Below are 17,254 nucleotides of genomic sequence, written 5' to 3' on the forward strand. Positions count from 1 at the left end.
CAAATTGTTTATGATAAAAAACAGATTATGTTTTTTTATATATACCGTGCAATGTTGCGTTGATGTAGAACCTTTGTACCTTTAAACTGGTTGCTGCATGAAACTGACATTTAAATTTTGTCGCAGTAATGTACAATAAAAAAAAAACAATTGAAAAAGATTGGGAATTAATTATAAAGTACTAGTGTACTCAAGCAAGCAGCAGATCAATCCCCAAAAAAATATATAATTTTAATATTATTAAAAATATTTTAAAAGGTTTGATATGGTATATAGTAAGGTGTTTGACTGGAAAGGGCACCAATGTATCTGTGTATATAATAAATAATATATATATATATATATATATATATATATATATATATATATATATATATATGTGTGTGTGTGTGTGTGTGTGTGTATGTATACATGTTTATATATGTGTATACATAACATGTGTATTTTTGTGTTTATATGTACATGCACACATAGCTACATATATATATATATATATATATATATATATATATATATATATATATATATATATATATATATAAAAACACATAAATACCTTGAAACATGCCATATTGAATGTGTACTTTAAATTTCTAAGTTCTTCACATAGAAAAGAATGTTCTTTTTATTTATTATATATATATATATATATATATATATATATACATACACACACAATATCTATCTATCTATCTATCTATCTATCTATCTATCTATCTATCTATATATATTCATACAGATATATATACTGTAGGTGTATATATATTTAAAAAATCATATATATATATATATATATATATATATATATATATATATATATATATAAAATATATATTTAAAAATAAAAAGAACATTTTCTTCTATGTGAAGAACATAGGAATTTAATTATTCCTAAAACACCTTTTGGGTTTAGCGCAGTTGGTTTAGCGCAGCGTCGAGTTAGCATGCAAGGGATAACTAATAGTTTTTCTTCAGCAGCCCCATAGAAGTCTATTGGTGATGAAGTTAGTGCAGTTGCGATGCCCAAAGTCCTGAAGTTAGCGCACCTGAGTCTTTCGCTTCCACGATATCATTTTACTGTGAACTTTGCGATAAATAACCAGCCATTACAAGTGGCTAGTTATTGCTACCGCAAGCTCGCAGTAGCAATTAGCGCTCTGAAAACTAACCAGAGGTCAGACCCCTGATTAATTTTTAAAATATCCCTCAATTGCCCACACAATTTAGTGTAGTGTGCCTTTTAACAAAAATCTAGCATGGCTTTTTTTTTTATTTTACTTTTTATTAATAACTGCAGAAGACAGCTTTAAAGGGACAGTCTACACAAGAATTTTTATTGTTTTAAAAGATAGATAATCCCTTTATTACCCATTCCCCAGTTTTGCATAACCAACACAGTTATAATAATATACTTTTAACCTCTGTGATTATCTTGTATCTAAGCCTCTGCAAACTGCCCCTTTATTTCAGTTCTTTTGACAGACTTGCAGTTTAGGCAATCACTGCCTGCTCCCAGATAACTTCACGTGCACGAGCACAGTGTTATCTATATGAAATACGTGAACTAACACCCTCTAGTGGTGAAAAACTGTTCAAATGCATTCTGAAAAGAGGTGGCCTTCAAGGTCTAAGAAATTAGCATATGAACCTCCTAGATTAAGCTTTCAACTAAGAATACCAAGAGTACAAAGCAAAATTGGTGATAAAATTAAATTGGAAAATCGTTTAAAATTACATGCTCTATCTGAATCATGAAAGTTTATTTTGGCCTAGACTGTCCCTTTAAGGAGTTGAAATTGGCGGGTGTGAGGTTTTAGAAAAAAACGGCACTGAAAAGTGTCTTTACATTGAGATCTATGGGAACTGTGTGTTCCCTGTAAATATATATGTATATGATTATATACATACAGTATATATTTATGTTTTAATATGTATATATACACATATTAACACATAAATTTATATATATTCATATATATTTATATTAGCTGCCCATAGCTGCGCGACTTACCATCTTCGCTGCGCTAGTTCTAATGCCATGTTCAACGAAAATGGAAGAAAAATGTATTAATGTTTACATTGACAGCAATAGTTTACAATGTTTTAATAAGGCCTGTTTAAGTAGATATCTAGTCACCCAAAAATATAAAGTATTCATATGGACTCTGCATTAAAATGATATTAAACACACAGTTAAAGGCAGTTCCAGAGGAGCTATTCACTTCTGGGAGCTAACTGAACTTTTTGGGAGAGCCAATGACAAGATGCATATGTGTGTAGCCACCAAGCAAGTGAAAGGATGTTATATGGAGATTGTTCTAATATGAATCACTGCTGAATGGTGTGAGCCTATTTAGAATTTCAATTTTGATTCATATTCATCATCAACATTTATTTTAATCACCTGTTCAATGGGTGAGTGTATTGATAAGTAAGAGATATAAACTCTGTGACCCTGACTTAATTAGTTGAATTAGTGTGCTGAGAATAAGTATTCTGAGGATTGGAAATTGGATGTACTGCTTTATACCAATATATTTAAATGTACCCAATCTATCAAAGTGTCGTTCTTCAAAAACTGCCTCATTGGGCAGCACTGATAATAAAGAAAATTTTAAAAATGTATAAAGAAGTCAGTATTAAATACCTACATCATTTGTTTTTTTACATGTTATCATCTACTTGACTGCAAAGGTCTCCAATGCCTATATATATATATATATATATATATAGATACATACTGATGAAGCGCATGTGAGCATGCGGGAAACGCGTCAGATCCAGCCCTGCACACTGTGACTGTGTATCTCACTAAACTGTTCATTAAACTAACCACTTTGGAAAACAGAGCCTGCAGTTCCTCGTTTTTCTTTCTTCCAATACTATATATATATATATATGTGTTTATATGTGTATATATGTCTGTAAACACATAAATACACATATAAATACATAAATACATCTGTACACCTGTACACACCACACACACATATATATATATATATATATATATATATATATATATATATATATATATATATATATTTATTTGCAGACATCCCAACCTGCAAAAACTCATTTCAGGGAGGTGGGTCCACCCGCTACTGCGCCACCACCACCCCTCCCAGTTATATATTGGACACCTTGAAAACCTAAATAAGATAGAGACTTATCATTAAAGTAGCTTTCCACTAGTCACATTAACCCCTTAAGGACAAGGCCATTTTTCAATTTTCTTTCCCTTAAAGGGACACTGTACCCAATTTTTTTCTTTCGTGATTCAGATTGAGCATGACATTTTAAGCAACTTTCTAATTTACTCCTATTATCAAATTTTCTTCATTCTCTTGGTATCTTTATTTGAAGAGCAAGAATGTAAGTTTAGTTGCCGGCCCATTTTGGTGAACAACCTGTGTTGTTCTTGCTGATTGGTGGATACATTCATCCACCAATAAACAAGTGCTGTCCAAGGTTCTGGACATTCTTTTTCAAATAAAGATAGCAAGAGAACGAAGAAATTTTTTTATTTTTTGATTCAGATAGAGCATGCAATTTTAAGCAACTTTCTAATTTACTCCTATTATCAATTTTTCTTCATTCTCTTGGTATGTTTATTTGAAATGCAAGAATGTAAGTTTAGATGCCGGCCCATTTTTGGTGAACAACCTGGGTTGTCCTTGCTGATTGGTGGATAAATTCATCCACCAATAAAAAAGTGCTGTCCAGAGTACTGAAACCAAAAAAAATCTTAGATGCCTTTTTTTCAAATAATGATAGCAAGAGAACGAAGAAAAATTGATAATAGGAGTAAATTAGAAAGTTGCTTAAAATTGCATGCTCTGTCTGAATTACAAAAGAAAAAATTTGGGTTCAGTGTCCCTTTAAGGACCAAGGCTATTTTTACATTTCTGCAGTGTTTGTGTTTAGCTGTAATTTTGTTCTTACTCATTTACTGTACCCACACATATTATATAACGTTTTTCTCGCCATTAAATGGACTTTCTAAAGATACCATTATTTTCATCATACCTCATAATTTACTATAAATTTTTTTTATAAAATATGAGGAAAAAATTGAAAAAAACACACTTTTTCTAACTTTGACCCCCACAATCTGTTGCACATCTACAACCACCAAAAAACACCCATGCTAAATAGTTTCTAAAATTTGTCCTGAGCTTAGAAATACCCAATGTTTACATGTTATTTGCTTTTTTTGCAAGTTATAGGGCAATAAGTACAAGTAGCACTTTGCTATTTCCAAACCCCTTTTTATTTAAAATTAGCGCTAGTTATATTGGAACACTGATATCTTTCGGGAATTCCTGAATATTCCTTGACTTTTTGGTATATTTCATGCCACCATTTCACCGCCAAATGCGATCAAATTAAAAAAATTGTTCACTTTTTCACAAATTTTTTCACAAACTTTAGGTTTGTCACTGAAATTATTTGCAAACAACTTGTGCAATTATGGCATAAATGGTTGTAAATGCTTCTCTGGGATCCCCTTTGTTCAGAAATAGCAGACATATATGGTTTTGGCGTTGCATTTTGATAATTAGAAGGCCGCTAAATGCCACTGCGCACCACACGTGTATTATGCCCAGCAGTGAAGGGGTTAATTAGGAGCATGTAGGGAGCTTCTAGGGTTAATTTTAGCTTTAGTGTAGTGTAGCAGACAACTCCAAGTATTGATCTAGGCCCATCTTGGTATATTTCATGCCACCATTTCAACGCCAAATGCGATCAAATTAAAATATCGTACAATTTTTAACAATTTTAGGTTTCTCGCTGAAATTATTTAAAAACAGCTTGTGCAATTATGGCACACATGGTTGTAAATGCTTCTGTGGGATCCCCTTTGTTCAGAAATAGCAGACATATATGGCTTTGGAGTTGCTTTTTGGTAATTACAAGGCCGCTAAATGCCGCTGCGCATCACATGTGTATTCGGCTAGCAGTGAAGGGGTTAATTAGGTAGCTTGTAGGGAGCTTGCAGGGTTAACTTTAGCTTTAGTGTAGAAATCAGCCTTCCACCTGACACATCACACCCCCTGATCCCTCCCAAACAGCTCTTCCCTCCCCCACCCCACAATTGTCCCCACCATCTTAAGTACTGGCAGAAAGTCTGCCAGTACTAAACTAAAAGCTATCTTTTAATTTTTTATTTTTTTTTAGCACATTTACATAAGCTGCTGTGTAGGATCCTCCCTTAGCACCCAACCTCCCTGAGCGCCCCCAAACAGCTCTCTAATCTCCCCCCCCCCCTCACTATTTGGTGCCATTTTGGGTACTGGCAGCTGTCTGCCAGTACCGACTTTTCAAACTTTTGTGCATTTTTTATATATATTTTTTTTATTTTTCTGTAGTGTAGCTGGTAGGGTTGCCACCTCAGCCATGTTTTCCTGGACACGTATGAGTTACACATGCTGCAGGGTGTGTAGGGAGGATCATGTATTGTGTTTCTTGACAACACTATTCATATTCCTCCCTGCACACCCTGCAGCATGTGTAACTTATAAATGTTCTGTAGTTTAATGGACAGGTGGCAACCCTAGTAGCTGCCCCCCCCCCCCTTAATACACCTCTCCCCCTCTCCCAGATCCCTTTTATAAATAAAAATGTAACCCCCATCACCCGCTCCCACCACATTACCACCCGCTCCCACCACAACCGGACGGTTTAGATCCCCGCCCCCGTGTGCGCTCCCGCACGCACCGGGGACTAATCCGGCAGAAGATTCCCAGCGATGGGCCACCTACCCACCAACGATCTACACCATCGCTGGCCGATGCAGAGAGGGCCACAGAGTGGCCCTCTCTGCATCGGTGTGCCAGAAAAGGTATTGCTATGATGCCTCAATATCGAGGCATCACAGCAATACCTTAAAAGTGTCTGGAAGCGATCAGGATCGCTTCCAGACGCTTTAAACACCTACGTCGTACAGGGTACGTCGCTGGTCTTTAAAGACCAGTTTGTGTAAGACGTACTCTGTACGACATGAGTCATTAAGGGGTTAAAAAAAAAAAGTAGCTTTATTGCACAACCATATACAACAAACCTAATTTCCAGTGATCGTACGCTTGTTGAATGCTTAAATATTTTAGAATACAAAGTTTAATTACGTGCATTAAATAAGGTAGTATTTGTGTTTTTATTTTATTCAAATCAGTGGGGGCTTTTTGGTTACTGGTGCATGCTTTGAGGGTTCTATAACGTCCCAGCAACTAATGGCATTCCTTAAAGAAACACTTTTTCCGGATTTGGGCCACATTGGATCATGGTACTTGGAGTTTCAGGGAGATTGCATTCCATTTGCTGGCATCAGGGAGCCGCTATTACAATCAGGGAGACTCCCTGAACTTCAGGGAGAGTTGGGATGTCTGTATATGCATACATATACATATTTAGACATGTATATGTACTGTGTGTATCTCTATGTTAAAGCACTTTGCCTGTCTTTTTTCCTAACACCTGAGACCTTATCATGAGCCTTTATAACTTGCAATATGTTTTACAATAATTTTTATTAGACAGTATTATTATAAGAGTAACTGTACTTTTGAATGTATTTTGATGTGTTTTGTCTTTTTATTCAAGCGTAACATATAACCAGAGCTCTGAAGTTGTGATATCCCAGCACACGTTAAATTAAATTGCCCTCAGGTGATCGTGTTTACTTTCAACTTGTAATCCAACGCTACATTACATCCGACGCGCACAAATAGCCGTGATAAACCTGATAGCTCTTGCCCGTAACTGTTAGCGCACCACTTGTAATCTGGCCCTTAATTGGCTTTCTTTCCTTCTAACAATGTACAATCAACTTCAAGTCCATAAAACTAACTTAAAAGTTGTTTCACAAGAATCTAAGCCAAGCACCATGTTTCTCAAACAAACCAGGAAGTGATTTCCCTGTGTCAGACTGAGATATTTCAGTCATTGGCTGTCTCTTGCCTCACATGTGCAATGCCACCACTGGTATATGGTATGTATATGCACTAATATTTAATTGCAAACATGTTTCTAGTGTCCATAAAACTTACTGAGTAACTGCTTAAAGGGACCCTAAACCCCAATTTTTTCTTTCATGATTCAATTATGAATGATGCAATTTTAAGCAACTTTCTAATTTACTCCTATTATATTTTTTCTTTGTTCTCTTGCTATCTTTATTTAAAAAGCAAGAATGTGATGTATAAGAGCCAGCCCATTTTTGGTTGAGAACCTGGGTTATGCTTGCTTATTGGTGGGTAAATGTAAGCTTCCAATAAGCAAGCGCTATCCATGGTGCTGAACCTAAAATGGGCTGGCTGCTAAGATTTACATTCCTGCTTTTATAATAAAGATAGCAATAGAACAAAGAAAATTGATGAAAGGAGTAAATTAGAAAGTTGCTTAAAATGTCATACTCTATCTGAATCATGAAAGAAAAAAATATTGGTTTGTGTCCCTTTAATGGTTGTCCTATAATAATAGGTTTAACCAGTTACACCTTGCAGAAACAGACTGAGGTTTGCAAAATCTTGGCTTAGATTCCAAAACCTTTGAATTTTGTATACAAAACCATTGTATAGCAGATTGGGTATTTTTTAATTCAATTTCAGTTACTCCAATTAAAGGGACACTGAACCCAAATTTTTTCTTTTTTTTGATTCAGATAGAGCATGCAATTTTAAGCAACTTTCTAATTTACTCCTATTATCAATTTTTCTTCATTCTCTTGGTATGTTTATTTGAAAAGGAAGAATGTAAGTTTAGATGCCGGCCCATTTTTGGTGAAAAACCTAAGTTGTCCTTGCTGATTGGACAGCACCAATAACCAAGCGCTGTCCATGGTCTGAACCAAAAATTTGCTGGCTCCTTAGCTCAGATGCCTTCTTTTTAAAATAAAGATAGCGAGAAAATGAAAAAAAATTGATAATAGGAGTAAATTAGAAAGTTGCTTAAAATTGCATGCTCTATCTGAATCATGAAAGAAAAAAATTGGGTTCAGTGTCCCTTTAATAAAGAGCCACAAATTGAATGACACTGTACTGTACAATATGTTTTCTCTTAATCCCTTTCAAATAACTTGTTATACCTGCTGCAGGGTATTAAATGTATTGTTAATGTTTATTTTTTATATTTGAAATAGTTAGTTTTGCTCACTAAAACCATAATTTATGATATATATCTCTATATACACAAATACTGATAGTTATGTACTGAAATGTTATTTCAGATTAAAAAACAATATCTCCTTTGGAAGGTTAATTTATGCTGCTATCTACTGTTTACATACATTTTATAAAAAAAAACAATGGTTTCAACAGGCAACAGTGGATATTTCAAATGACAAAATAAAGATAAAGGAGCTGTTTGCAAATACTTTATAACACTTCAAGAGGTAAAATGGATCATTAGGGGACAAATTCAAATGGGAACAATTACAGTATACTGTCCATTTTAAAACATGAAAACAAATTACAGCTATAAGCTTGAGGTTATTGCAAATTTGTCATATTTCAAGATTTTTAGAGACCTTCATGGAAACAAAAGATTTGAGACTAGTGCAGAAATAAAACATTACAAATAATTCATTCAGTATTTATGGCAACTGCAAATATTGGGCTCCATTTATATATCTGTATCTGCAGCTTGTGAAGCCTGTAATTTAAAGGGACAGTCTAGTCCACTGGTTTTCAAACCTGTTGAGCACAGGTGAAATAATCAGCTGATTAGTAACCATCATTATTTTACCTGCTCTCATCCAAGGTGATCCTGAAAACCTGGTCTGTTGGGGAGGCCTGTGGACAGGTTTGAAAACCAGTGGTCTAGGCCCAATACATGATTTTGATTACTTATTGTTACATACCAGAGAAGTCCCAGCTGCTAACAAACAATGATTATTTAAAAGTTTCATGTACTTCTTACAAGCTTATAGATTTGGTACCTATTACAAGATGTTTGTCTGGTATGTAACAATAAGTAATAAAGAATACATATTGGGTCTAGACTGTCCCTTGAAGAAGCAACAGTCAAAAGACTGCTGCTTCCTAGACTCTCTACAGCCTCAGAAGCTGTGGACTTAAAGGGACACTGAACCCAATTTTTTTTCTTTCGTGGCTCAGATAGAGCATGCAATTTTAAGCAACTTTCTTATTTACTCCTATTATCAATTTTTCTTCGTTCTCTTTATCTTTAAATCTTTATTTGAAAAAGAATGTCCAGAACCTTGGACAGCACTTGTTTATTGGTGGATGAATGTATCCACCAATCAGCAAGAACAACCCAGGCTGTTCACCAAAATGGGCCGGCAACTAAACTTACATTCTTGCTCTTCAAATAAAGATACCAAGAGAATGAAGAACATTTGCTACTAGGAGTAAATTAGAAAGGTAATTTAAATTGCATGCTCTATCTGAACCACAAAAGAAAAAGTTTGGGTTCAGTGTCCCTTTAAAACAACCATGATGCTTCCAGTTGATTGGCAAAGCCCTGTTCTTGAACAATTGGTTGTACAGAGATTTATTGTGCAATCTTACTTTTTGGCAGCAGAGGTTCCCTGTGAATGCAGGTGGACATGTTCCCAGCCTGGGAACATTGTCTGCCCAGATGTTATTAAATAAAGGACTTTGAATGCAGTTTGTTTTACTTAAATAATAATTGATAGCACTTATGAAAATGAATCATTTCAAATAATTTTGACTACGTTGAATTTTAATTATATCTGTGACTAAAGATAGTCTAAACAAACTAAGAGATACTGATATGACTAATGTACTAACTCTATGCACCGCAAACTGACCTTAATAAACTTAATACACTGTATAACTCGTTCTGCCGCTTTGTGCTACAATGTAACTACAGGACCCACCATTGTGACATGCTAAAAGAGCTAAACTGGCTGTCGCTGGAATCCAGACGCACCCTCCATCTTTCCAGCCTTGTGTTTAAGAGCCTTTCTGGGAAGCTCCCACCCTACCTGAGCAGAATGCTCTCCCCAGCTATTCCCACCTCCCATAACCTCCGATCCAGTACCAGCACATTATTTAGCTTGCCTCCATACAAAAAGAAAGCAGCTCGATCCTCCTTTTCCTACAGAGCACCACAATTATGGAATGACCTCCCGCACACTTTAAAACCTTCCCCAAGCCTAAAATCCTTTAAGAGATCCCTCTCTGTATATCTCAAAACAGAATGCATCTGTCATGGTTGATTTTTTATTTCCTACCTGTTCTATGGTAAATTCTGCATATGTTATGTATTAATATTGTTTTTGTATTATTGTACCCTATTGTATCAATGCAATGTTTTGTGGACCCAGGACATACTTGAAAATGAAAGAAATCTCAATGTATCCTTCCTGGTAAAATATTTTATAAATAAATCAATTCTGTGTACTTTTGAAATTGAAAGCTAATCTTAAATAAGCAATTCTTATGGCCCACAAGCTATTTTTTCTTCTATTACTGTAATTGTCACTGTCCACTGAAAGTCAGAGATTAAAATTTAGAAATCATGTGGCAATAAGGTATGGCACAACATCTAAATATTCTACATTGTTAAATTATATTTAGATGTACATTATACCTTTGTACAATGATCTGTAATAGCTAAAGGAATAGTCTAGTCTAGTTCGTTCACTTGGTATCTTTATTTGAAAAAGCAAGAATGTAAGCATAGGAGCCGGCCCATTTTTGGTTCAGGACCTGGGTAGCGCTTTCTGATTGGTGTTCAATTAGCAAGCGCTACCCAGGATCCGAACCAAAAATGGGCCGGCTTTTAAGCTTACATTCAAATAAAGATACTAAGAGAACAAAGAAAAATTGATAATAGGAGTAAATTACAAAGTTGCTTTGAATTGCATGCTCTTTCTGAATCATGAACATTTCATTTTGAATAGACTATTCCTTTAAAGAGTATAAATAAAAAAAAAAATGTAATTATGTTTAATAATGTAATAATATTAAATATGACCTAATAAAATAGTTTTGATGTCTATTTAGTAATTTTATAAACTGAAAAAAATATTCGGGCACATTATGCTGCTGCAAACCTGTTTGTCCCAATTTACAGAAATTAAATGTGGCAATAATGTTAAAAGTTGGAAACAGGGAAATCATTTTCTTAAAGTTAAAGGGACACTGAACCCAAATTTTTTCTTTCATGATACAGATAGAGCATGCAATTTTAAGCAACTTTCTAATTTACTCCTATTACCAAGTTTTCTTTGTTCTCTTGCTATCTTTATTTAAAAAGGAGGAATGTGATGCATAGGAGCCGGCCCATTTTTGCTTGAGAACCTGTGTTATGCTTGCTTATTGGTGGCTAAATGTAAGCCTCCAATGAGCAAGCGCTATCCAAGGTTCTGAACCTAAAATGGGCTGCTTTTAAAATAAAGATAGAAAGAGAACAAATAAAAATTGATAATAGAAGTAAATTAGAAAGTTGATTAAAATTGCATGCTCTATCTGAATCATGAAAGAACAAAAATTGGGTTCAGTGTCCCTTTAAAGTAATAAGGAAATGTATCCCCTAGATTCCAAACAGGTTGCTAAGCAGTGGTGGTTGAACAATGAACTAGCATCAAGTTCACAAGGTTTCTTTTCAATAAGTTAGTAATTTGGCATGTTTATAAGCAATACTCCTGTTGGAATACAAAAGTATAAAATTAGAAAATAATTACAAGTCAAGTGTGTATTAAGGTAAAAGGATGAGTGCTTTCAATAAAATTATATTCCAATTGCCTTGTAGCAGATGTTCCAAGCCAGCAATTATCTCCTGTGCTCCATATTGCTGTGGTGTGTGTTCCAAACCTCTCTCATAGTTAAAAGACTATTTTTTTAAGTGTCCTACATTGCAACTGCATTATAAAAATGATCTTTTTCCCTGCAGATGTTGGTGTGATCCAGATAAAGCTGATGGAAAGCCAACTTCATTATATCTTGCTTCACTAATTCTACACTCACTTTGCACCTTAAGGCTTATAGTTACACATTTATTGGCTGGATTCCCTATTATCAGGGTGATTCTAGGACAGTTAGATAAAAATTACTTCTAACTTCTGACAATTACATTCTTATGTCCATGGAGGTCAATTACACAAAGAGTCTTTAGAATTCTTTAAGAGTGTTTGTTAATAATTTTAAAAACATACTTGTACTAAACAAATGTTTCTGTTTCCTTAAAGGGGTACTAAACCCAATTTTTTTATTTCATGGTTCGGAAAGAGCATGCAATTTTAAGCAACTTTTTAATTTACTCCTTTTATAAATTTTTATTTGCCCCCTTGGTATCTTTATTTGAAAAAACCCAATTTTTGGTTCAGTACACTGGATAGCACTTGGTGACTACATTTAGCCACCAATAAGCAAGTGCAACCCAGGTTCTGAACCAAATATGGGCCGGCTTCTATGATTACATTCCTGCTTTTTCAAATAAAGATACCAAGAGAACAAATAAAAATTGCTAATAGGAGTAAATTAGAAAGTCGCCTAAAATTGCATGCTCTATCTGAATCATCAAAGAAAAAATAGTTTTTCAAACAAATTCAGTCTCAGAAACCTTTTTTGGGCTTCAGAAATATTGACAGACTATGAGGCCCAAAATATGATTTTTAATGCAAAACTGATTCCATTTGGAACCTGCTAACCCCTTGTCATGACCCTAAACTGCCACCTTCACAGCAATGTACAACAGATTTAAAAAAAAACTCACAATCCTTCTACACTATAAAACTGCAACCCATAATTACAGTTGCTGCTGTCTGGTACATTATTACAGTCAAAAACCTTGTGTCTTTTTTTAAAAAAATTTATCAGCACACATGGGATAAATAAAACATAGTTTGGGAAGCACTGTTCAAATACATAGAATGGGAATAATATTATTGGTACTATATAAAATTAAAGTACCATCACTTTTTTCAAATTGGTTGCCAGTTTGTAGAAAATTCTTCTGTCTATACCTTTTATAAAACTGCAATAAAAAGCCTCAGTTTTGTCAATTACTATTCCATTTCTAACACTATATTAGAGTGTTGAGCTGTCTGTCATAATTAGAGTGATCTATTCTTCCTGGCAAAGTTTAGAGTACTTTCCTGCAGTTTCAGAATTGAAAGGGAGCAGAGAAAAAGGGGAGTTTGAACTATAGGTTTGAACAGGGTGTCTGCTACTTTCTGATTGGTTACTAAAATGTCACTGTACTATAAATTGGAAATAAAAGGACATTTTGTTTAGTATAGGCTTTTCCTGGAACAAATAAGTTTAGCAACATGTAGATAAAGGTTTTTTTCGTGGTGAATTAGGATAACACATATGCAGTTGACCACACCCCCTTAAAGCAATGTAACTGAATTATTTAGCTCTCTCATTTCATGGCAATGCAAAATATTATATCATTATTAACCGTCACTAACAATAACTTTACTGCTTGTAACTACAATTCCCTACATAACGTAAATAAAAGCAGCTGATCCAAAAAAGAAACCCTAAATCTACAAAATATATAAATTAGAAAAAAAAATATTTATTGTGTGCCTTAATCAATCATAATATCGACTTCAAGTTCATTAAAACTCTAATTTAACAGCAGAAAATGTCACAGAACAGTGCAGGATACAGCACAAACTACAAATAGTGCAGGATTTCCCAGCAATGACTGCATTAAAGTTGCCAGAAGCTGAATAAAATGGTAGGGATGGCTCAACTATTCTTCGACAGAGGAAACTGGGCTGATGAGAAAAAATGACCAACAAATTCCCCTATTGCAATACAGCATTGATTAATGTGTGTTTTTTTTTTTGTTTTGTCATTATTTTCTTTTTTTATACACATCTAGAACAATTTTAGCTTTTAGTTTAGGATAAACTGGCCTATAATTCATTGCTGATTTTGTTCCTTGAATGCAACCTACATATTCACCTTAATACCTTCAACAACACACAGCTTAATACCTTCAACAACACACAGCATTATACTACTGCATTTTTTTTAGCTATATTTGCTATATTTTAAGCAGAATAAAATATACTTCCATCCACCTATTAAATGAAAACTAGAAGGTCTATTATATTTATAATTCAAGCATAATTAGTGAACATATAAAACAGTTTTAAGTCAGCTGAGGTAAAAAAAAATGTTTTAAACCACAAACATTGGTGAGACAATATTGGAAATATTTATTAATAAATATAGTATTTAAAGCAAAATGTATATAAAAAAGACCACATGATGATAAAAAAAGATATACTGTGTATAAAATGTAACATTTGGTGTTAATGTCTTGTTTTCATCAATATTACACTTCAGCCACTGTTACAAAATTCATGCAATTTCAGTTTTGAAAATAAAAATGAGTTGATGGAGTTGTGTAACTCACAAAATATGAAAACTACAATCCCAGTGGGCACAACTGAAGCAGGCCTCTCTCACAACAGGGTTAACATTAAATAAAATAAAACAACCACTTTGATTAATTGTTCTTAACTAACAATAATACTCAAATTTATTATTCATATTTCTTATTCACAATAAACCAAAATTTACAATAAATACAGGCTAGACTGCAAGCTTGTAAGACTGCTAATATTAATGTTTGGTGTCCAAGCCTCAGCCTTATTACAAAACGTGATGTTTTATTTTTGTTTAATATGAATCCCATGGTGAGCCACATTGCAAATAATGTAAATGTGAAAAAGACGCATCAAGTTTAACTCGTTCGCTGCCAACAAAGGCCTTTTTTTTCCAATGATGTCTTTTTAAATCCATTTAATGAAAGTTATTTCTCAGTTTAAGAACAAAATCTGCAATGCAATGGGTTTTTGTTCATGCAAGTGGGAGGATATACTTGGAATCAAATTATACCAACAGAATACAAAACACAGCAGTGTAGGGGAGTGGGAGCTGTCCTTGGTGCTGAATTGCTTCGCATTGCCATTGATATGTGATTCACACAATCAACCTGAGCATTTCAGATGCAAATAAAAAAAAGAATAGTGTACTCACCTTCCACAGTTGCAATGACAAACGCGGTCTTCCCCTCTTAAATGCGGTAAGATATAATTGTGAAATCGGTCCAAAAGAGCATTCATGTCCATCAAGCAAGCTATTGCCTGTAAGAGCCCATAACCAAGGCATCTGGTCAACTCTAGATGATGGAATAAAACATTGACTCTAGTTTGCTTGCTAAAAGACTTGAGCAGTCTTCAAAAATGCTGCTATTTCTTTGTAAGGGACACACAATGCACACACACAGTGACATACAAATACTGACACACACAGGCAATTTGAGATTGCTACAAATAATAATAAAAAAAAAGAACATGCCAGAAAAGTGAGATGATCTCTTACCATAACAATGGACGCCCCCAGCACCATAAATATCATGGTGTTTGCGCTCATGTGCATGTATATGAAACTGACAAGGTTGTGTCTATTTCCCCCAAAAAAGCAGTCTCTCTTCTTCTATTTTCTCCCTCTTCTCCGCAAAGGTCAGAATTGGTCATCTCCCCGCTCCCTCCCCCCCAAAAAAGCTGCAATCCTTGATGGTGGAGCAGGATCAAAAGATCCCGTTACATATATATTTTATACATATGTGTATAGGGAAACTGCCTTATCCTTTCCCCTCTCCAAGGTTTTACAGAGACCCCTTTTCTCCCTTACTTGATTTTTTTTCTTGTCTTGGGGGGCGGGGTGGGGGAGTCTCCTCAGCCTTGATCGCACTTCTTCATCCCCCTTATAAAATAATGTGACAAGTATAACCCTCCCCTCTGCCTCTCTTATTTTAGGAGTGCCACACTGTCATCCTTACAAACACCCCTTGACTGCATCAACTGATAATTGATCCAGCACAGGCAAAAAAAAGCCAATCAATAATTCAAAGATCCTCGAGGTTGTTATCTATATAGCAGCAAAGCAGAGGTTGTTAATCACTAGGGTATCTCTCCCATGCGTCATGACGACTGATCGCTTCCTAATCGCCTCTCCCCCAACCAAAAAAATAAAAAAAAAAATAAAAAAAAAATCAGAAAGGCATATGTAGGGTATATAGACCCAGACAGCACAGCGGAAGCAAAAGCAAGGTATCCCCTCTAGAGATAAACGTGATGCTGAGCTGCCTGCACGCCCTGTTCCCTCGCAGTGACATTGCAGCCTGCATTTGTATTCTGCACCATGCAGCCTTCCGCTGGGCTTCCACTTACTAAAATATGCTAATAGCATCAGCCATTCTTTTTAAGTACTGAATACAGTGCATCTGGATAACCCTTTCTAGAAAGCAAAACTCAAAAGCTAAACCTACCATGCGTTACCCCTATATAAACCACCATAACCTTTAAATTGCCAGTATTACCAGACTATTTGACACTTAAAATGCCAACTTAGCCAAGGCACCCTTAAACTAACAATCCACTTCAAATTAATCCTTTAAAATGTTCATCAGCTGCAATTAATCCAAACTCTACTACACATCCCAACTGCAGTTAAATTTTAATCCACTTGTCCCTCAATGCAATTACCTTTCTGATCCAAAATACCATATCATGATTGGACCCTCAATTAAAGGCTACACCATGACTGCCCCTGCCTGAGAAACAAGCATGGGAACCTCAACTAAAAGCACAACCTACCCAGATTTCTCCACCCTACTCAAGGGACCCACTTTAACATGAGCCATAACCAAGAACTAGACACCTTACAAGCACCTAGTTGCACATGTGACACAGTTAATAAGACATTTTTTTTCTTACAAAGAACATGTCTCTACCCTAAAGACCCAATTTTCAGCACCACTACTTCACATAAGCATATTTAATAGACCCCCACCAAAATGTAGATGCTAACTTTAATCTTGGTTTTAGAGATGCTCAGTCATATCAGTAGTCCTGATAGGAAAAAAAAAAATACTTCTATGGAGAAACAAATCATACTGCCAGAATCAAGATTAAGGTAGGAAAATATATCAAGGTAGAGTCTGGGTCCTAGTGGCAATATAACCATATAACCAGAATCCATATCCAAGACAGGGGTATTCAGAGGGTGGAAACTCACAGTAATGGCTGTAGAAACCACACAAGGACTGAAGGATATGATAGTAATCAATGCTGTAAACAAGAGATTTTGTTGACAGACCAGTAAAATAGGTTGTTCTAAAGAATGTGTGTCAATCCCATTAGACCCAGAAAAGGCAGCCTTGAAAGTAAGGATATACTGAGAAGGAACTTCTGCCCTCACTAGGTTTGATAAGGAAACATTCCAGTAAGTAAAAA

The 17,254-nt window shown here is 35.0% G+C and overlaps 1 protein-coding gene across 1 annotated transcript in view; it reads right to left on the minus strand.

Annotated features, from left to right (window-relative positions):
- The window catches only part of TMEM240 (transmembrane protein 240), a 171,864-nt gene extending 156,380 nt beyond the window's left edge, over nucleotides 1–15,484 (minus strand). The window contains exons 1-2 of the mRNA XM_053689896.1: nucleotides 15,339–15,484; nucleotides 14,994–15,100 (exon numbers count right to left, since the gene is read on the minus strand). Of these exons, the coding sequence (XP_053545871.1) occupies nucleotides 14,994–15,100; nucleotides 15,339–15,395 (164 nt within the window). The 5' untranslated portion in view covers nucleotides 15,396–15,484. The remainder of the gene's footprint in view (nucleotides 1–14,993; nucleotides 15,101–15,338) is intronic.
- Nucleotides 15,485–17,254: the final 1,770 nt, after the last annotated feature.

Source organism: Bombina bombina, chromosome 8 (genome assembly GCF_027579735.1).
Source record: "Bombina bombina isolate aBomBom1 chromosome 8, aBomBom1.pri, whole genome shotgun sequence".
NCBI classification, from domain to species: domain Eukaryota; kingdom Metazoa; phylum Chordata; class Amphibia; order Anura; family Bombinatoridae; genus Bombina; species Bombina bombina.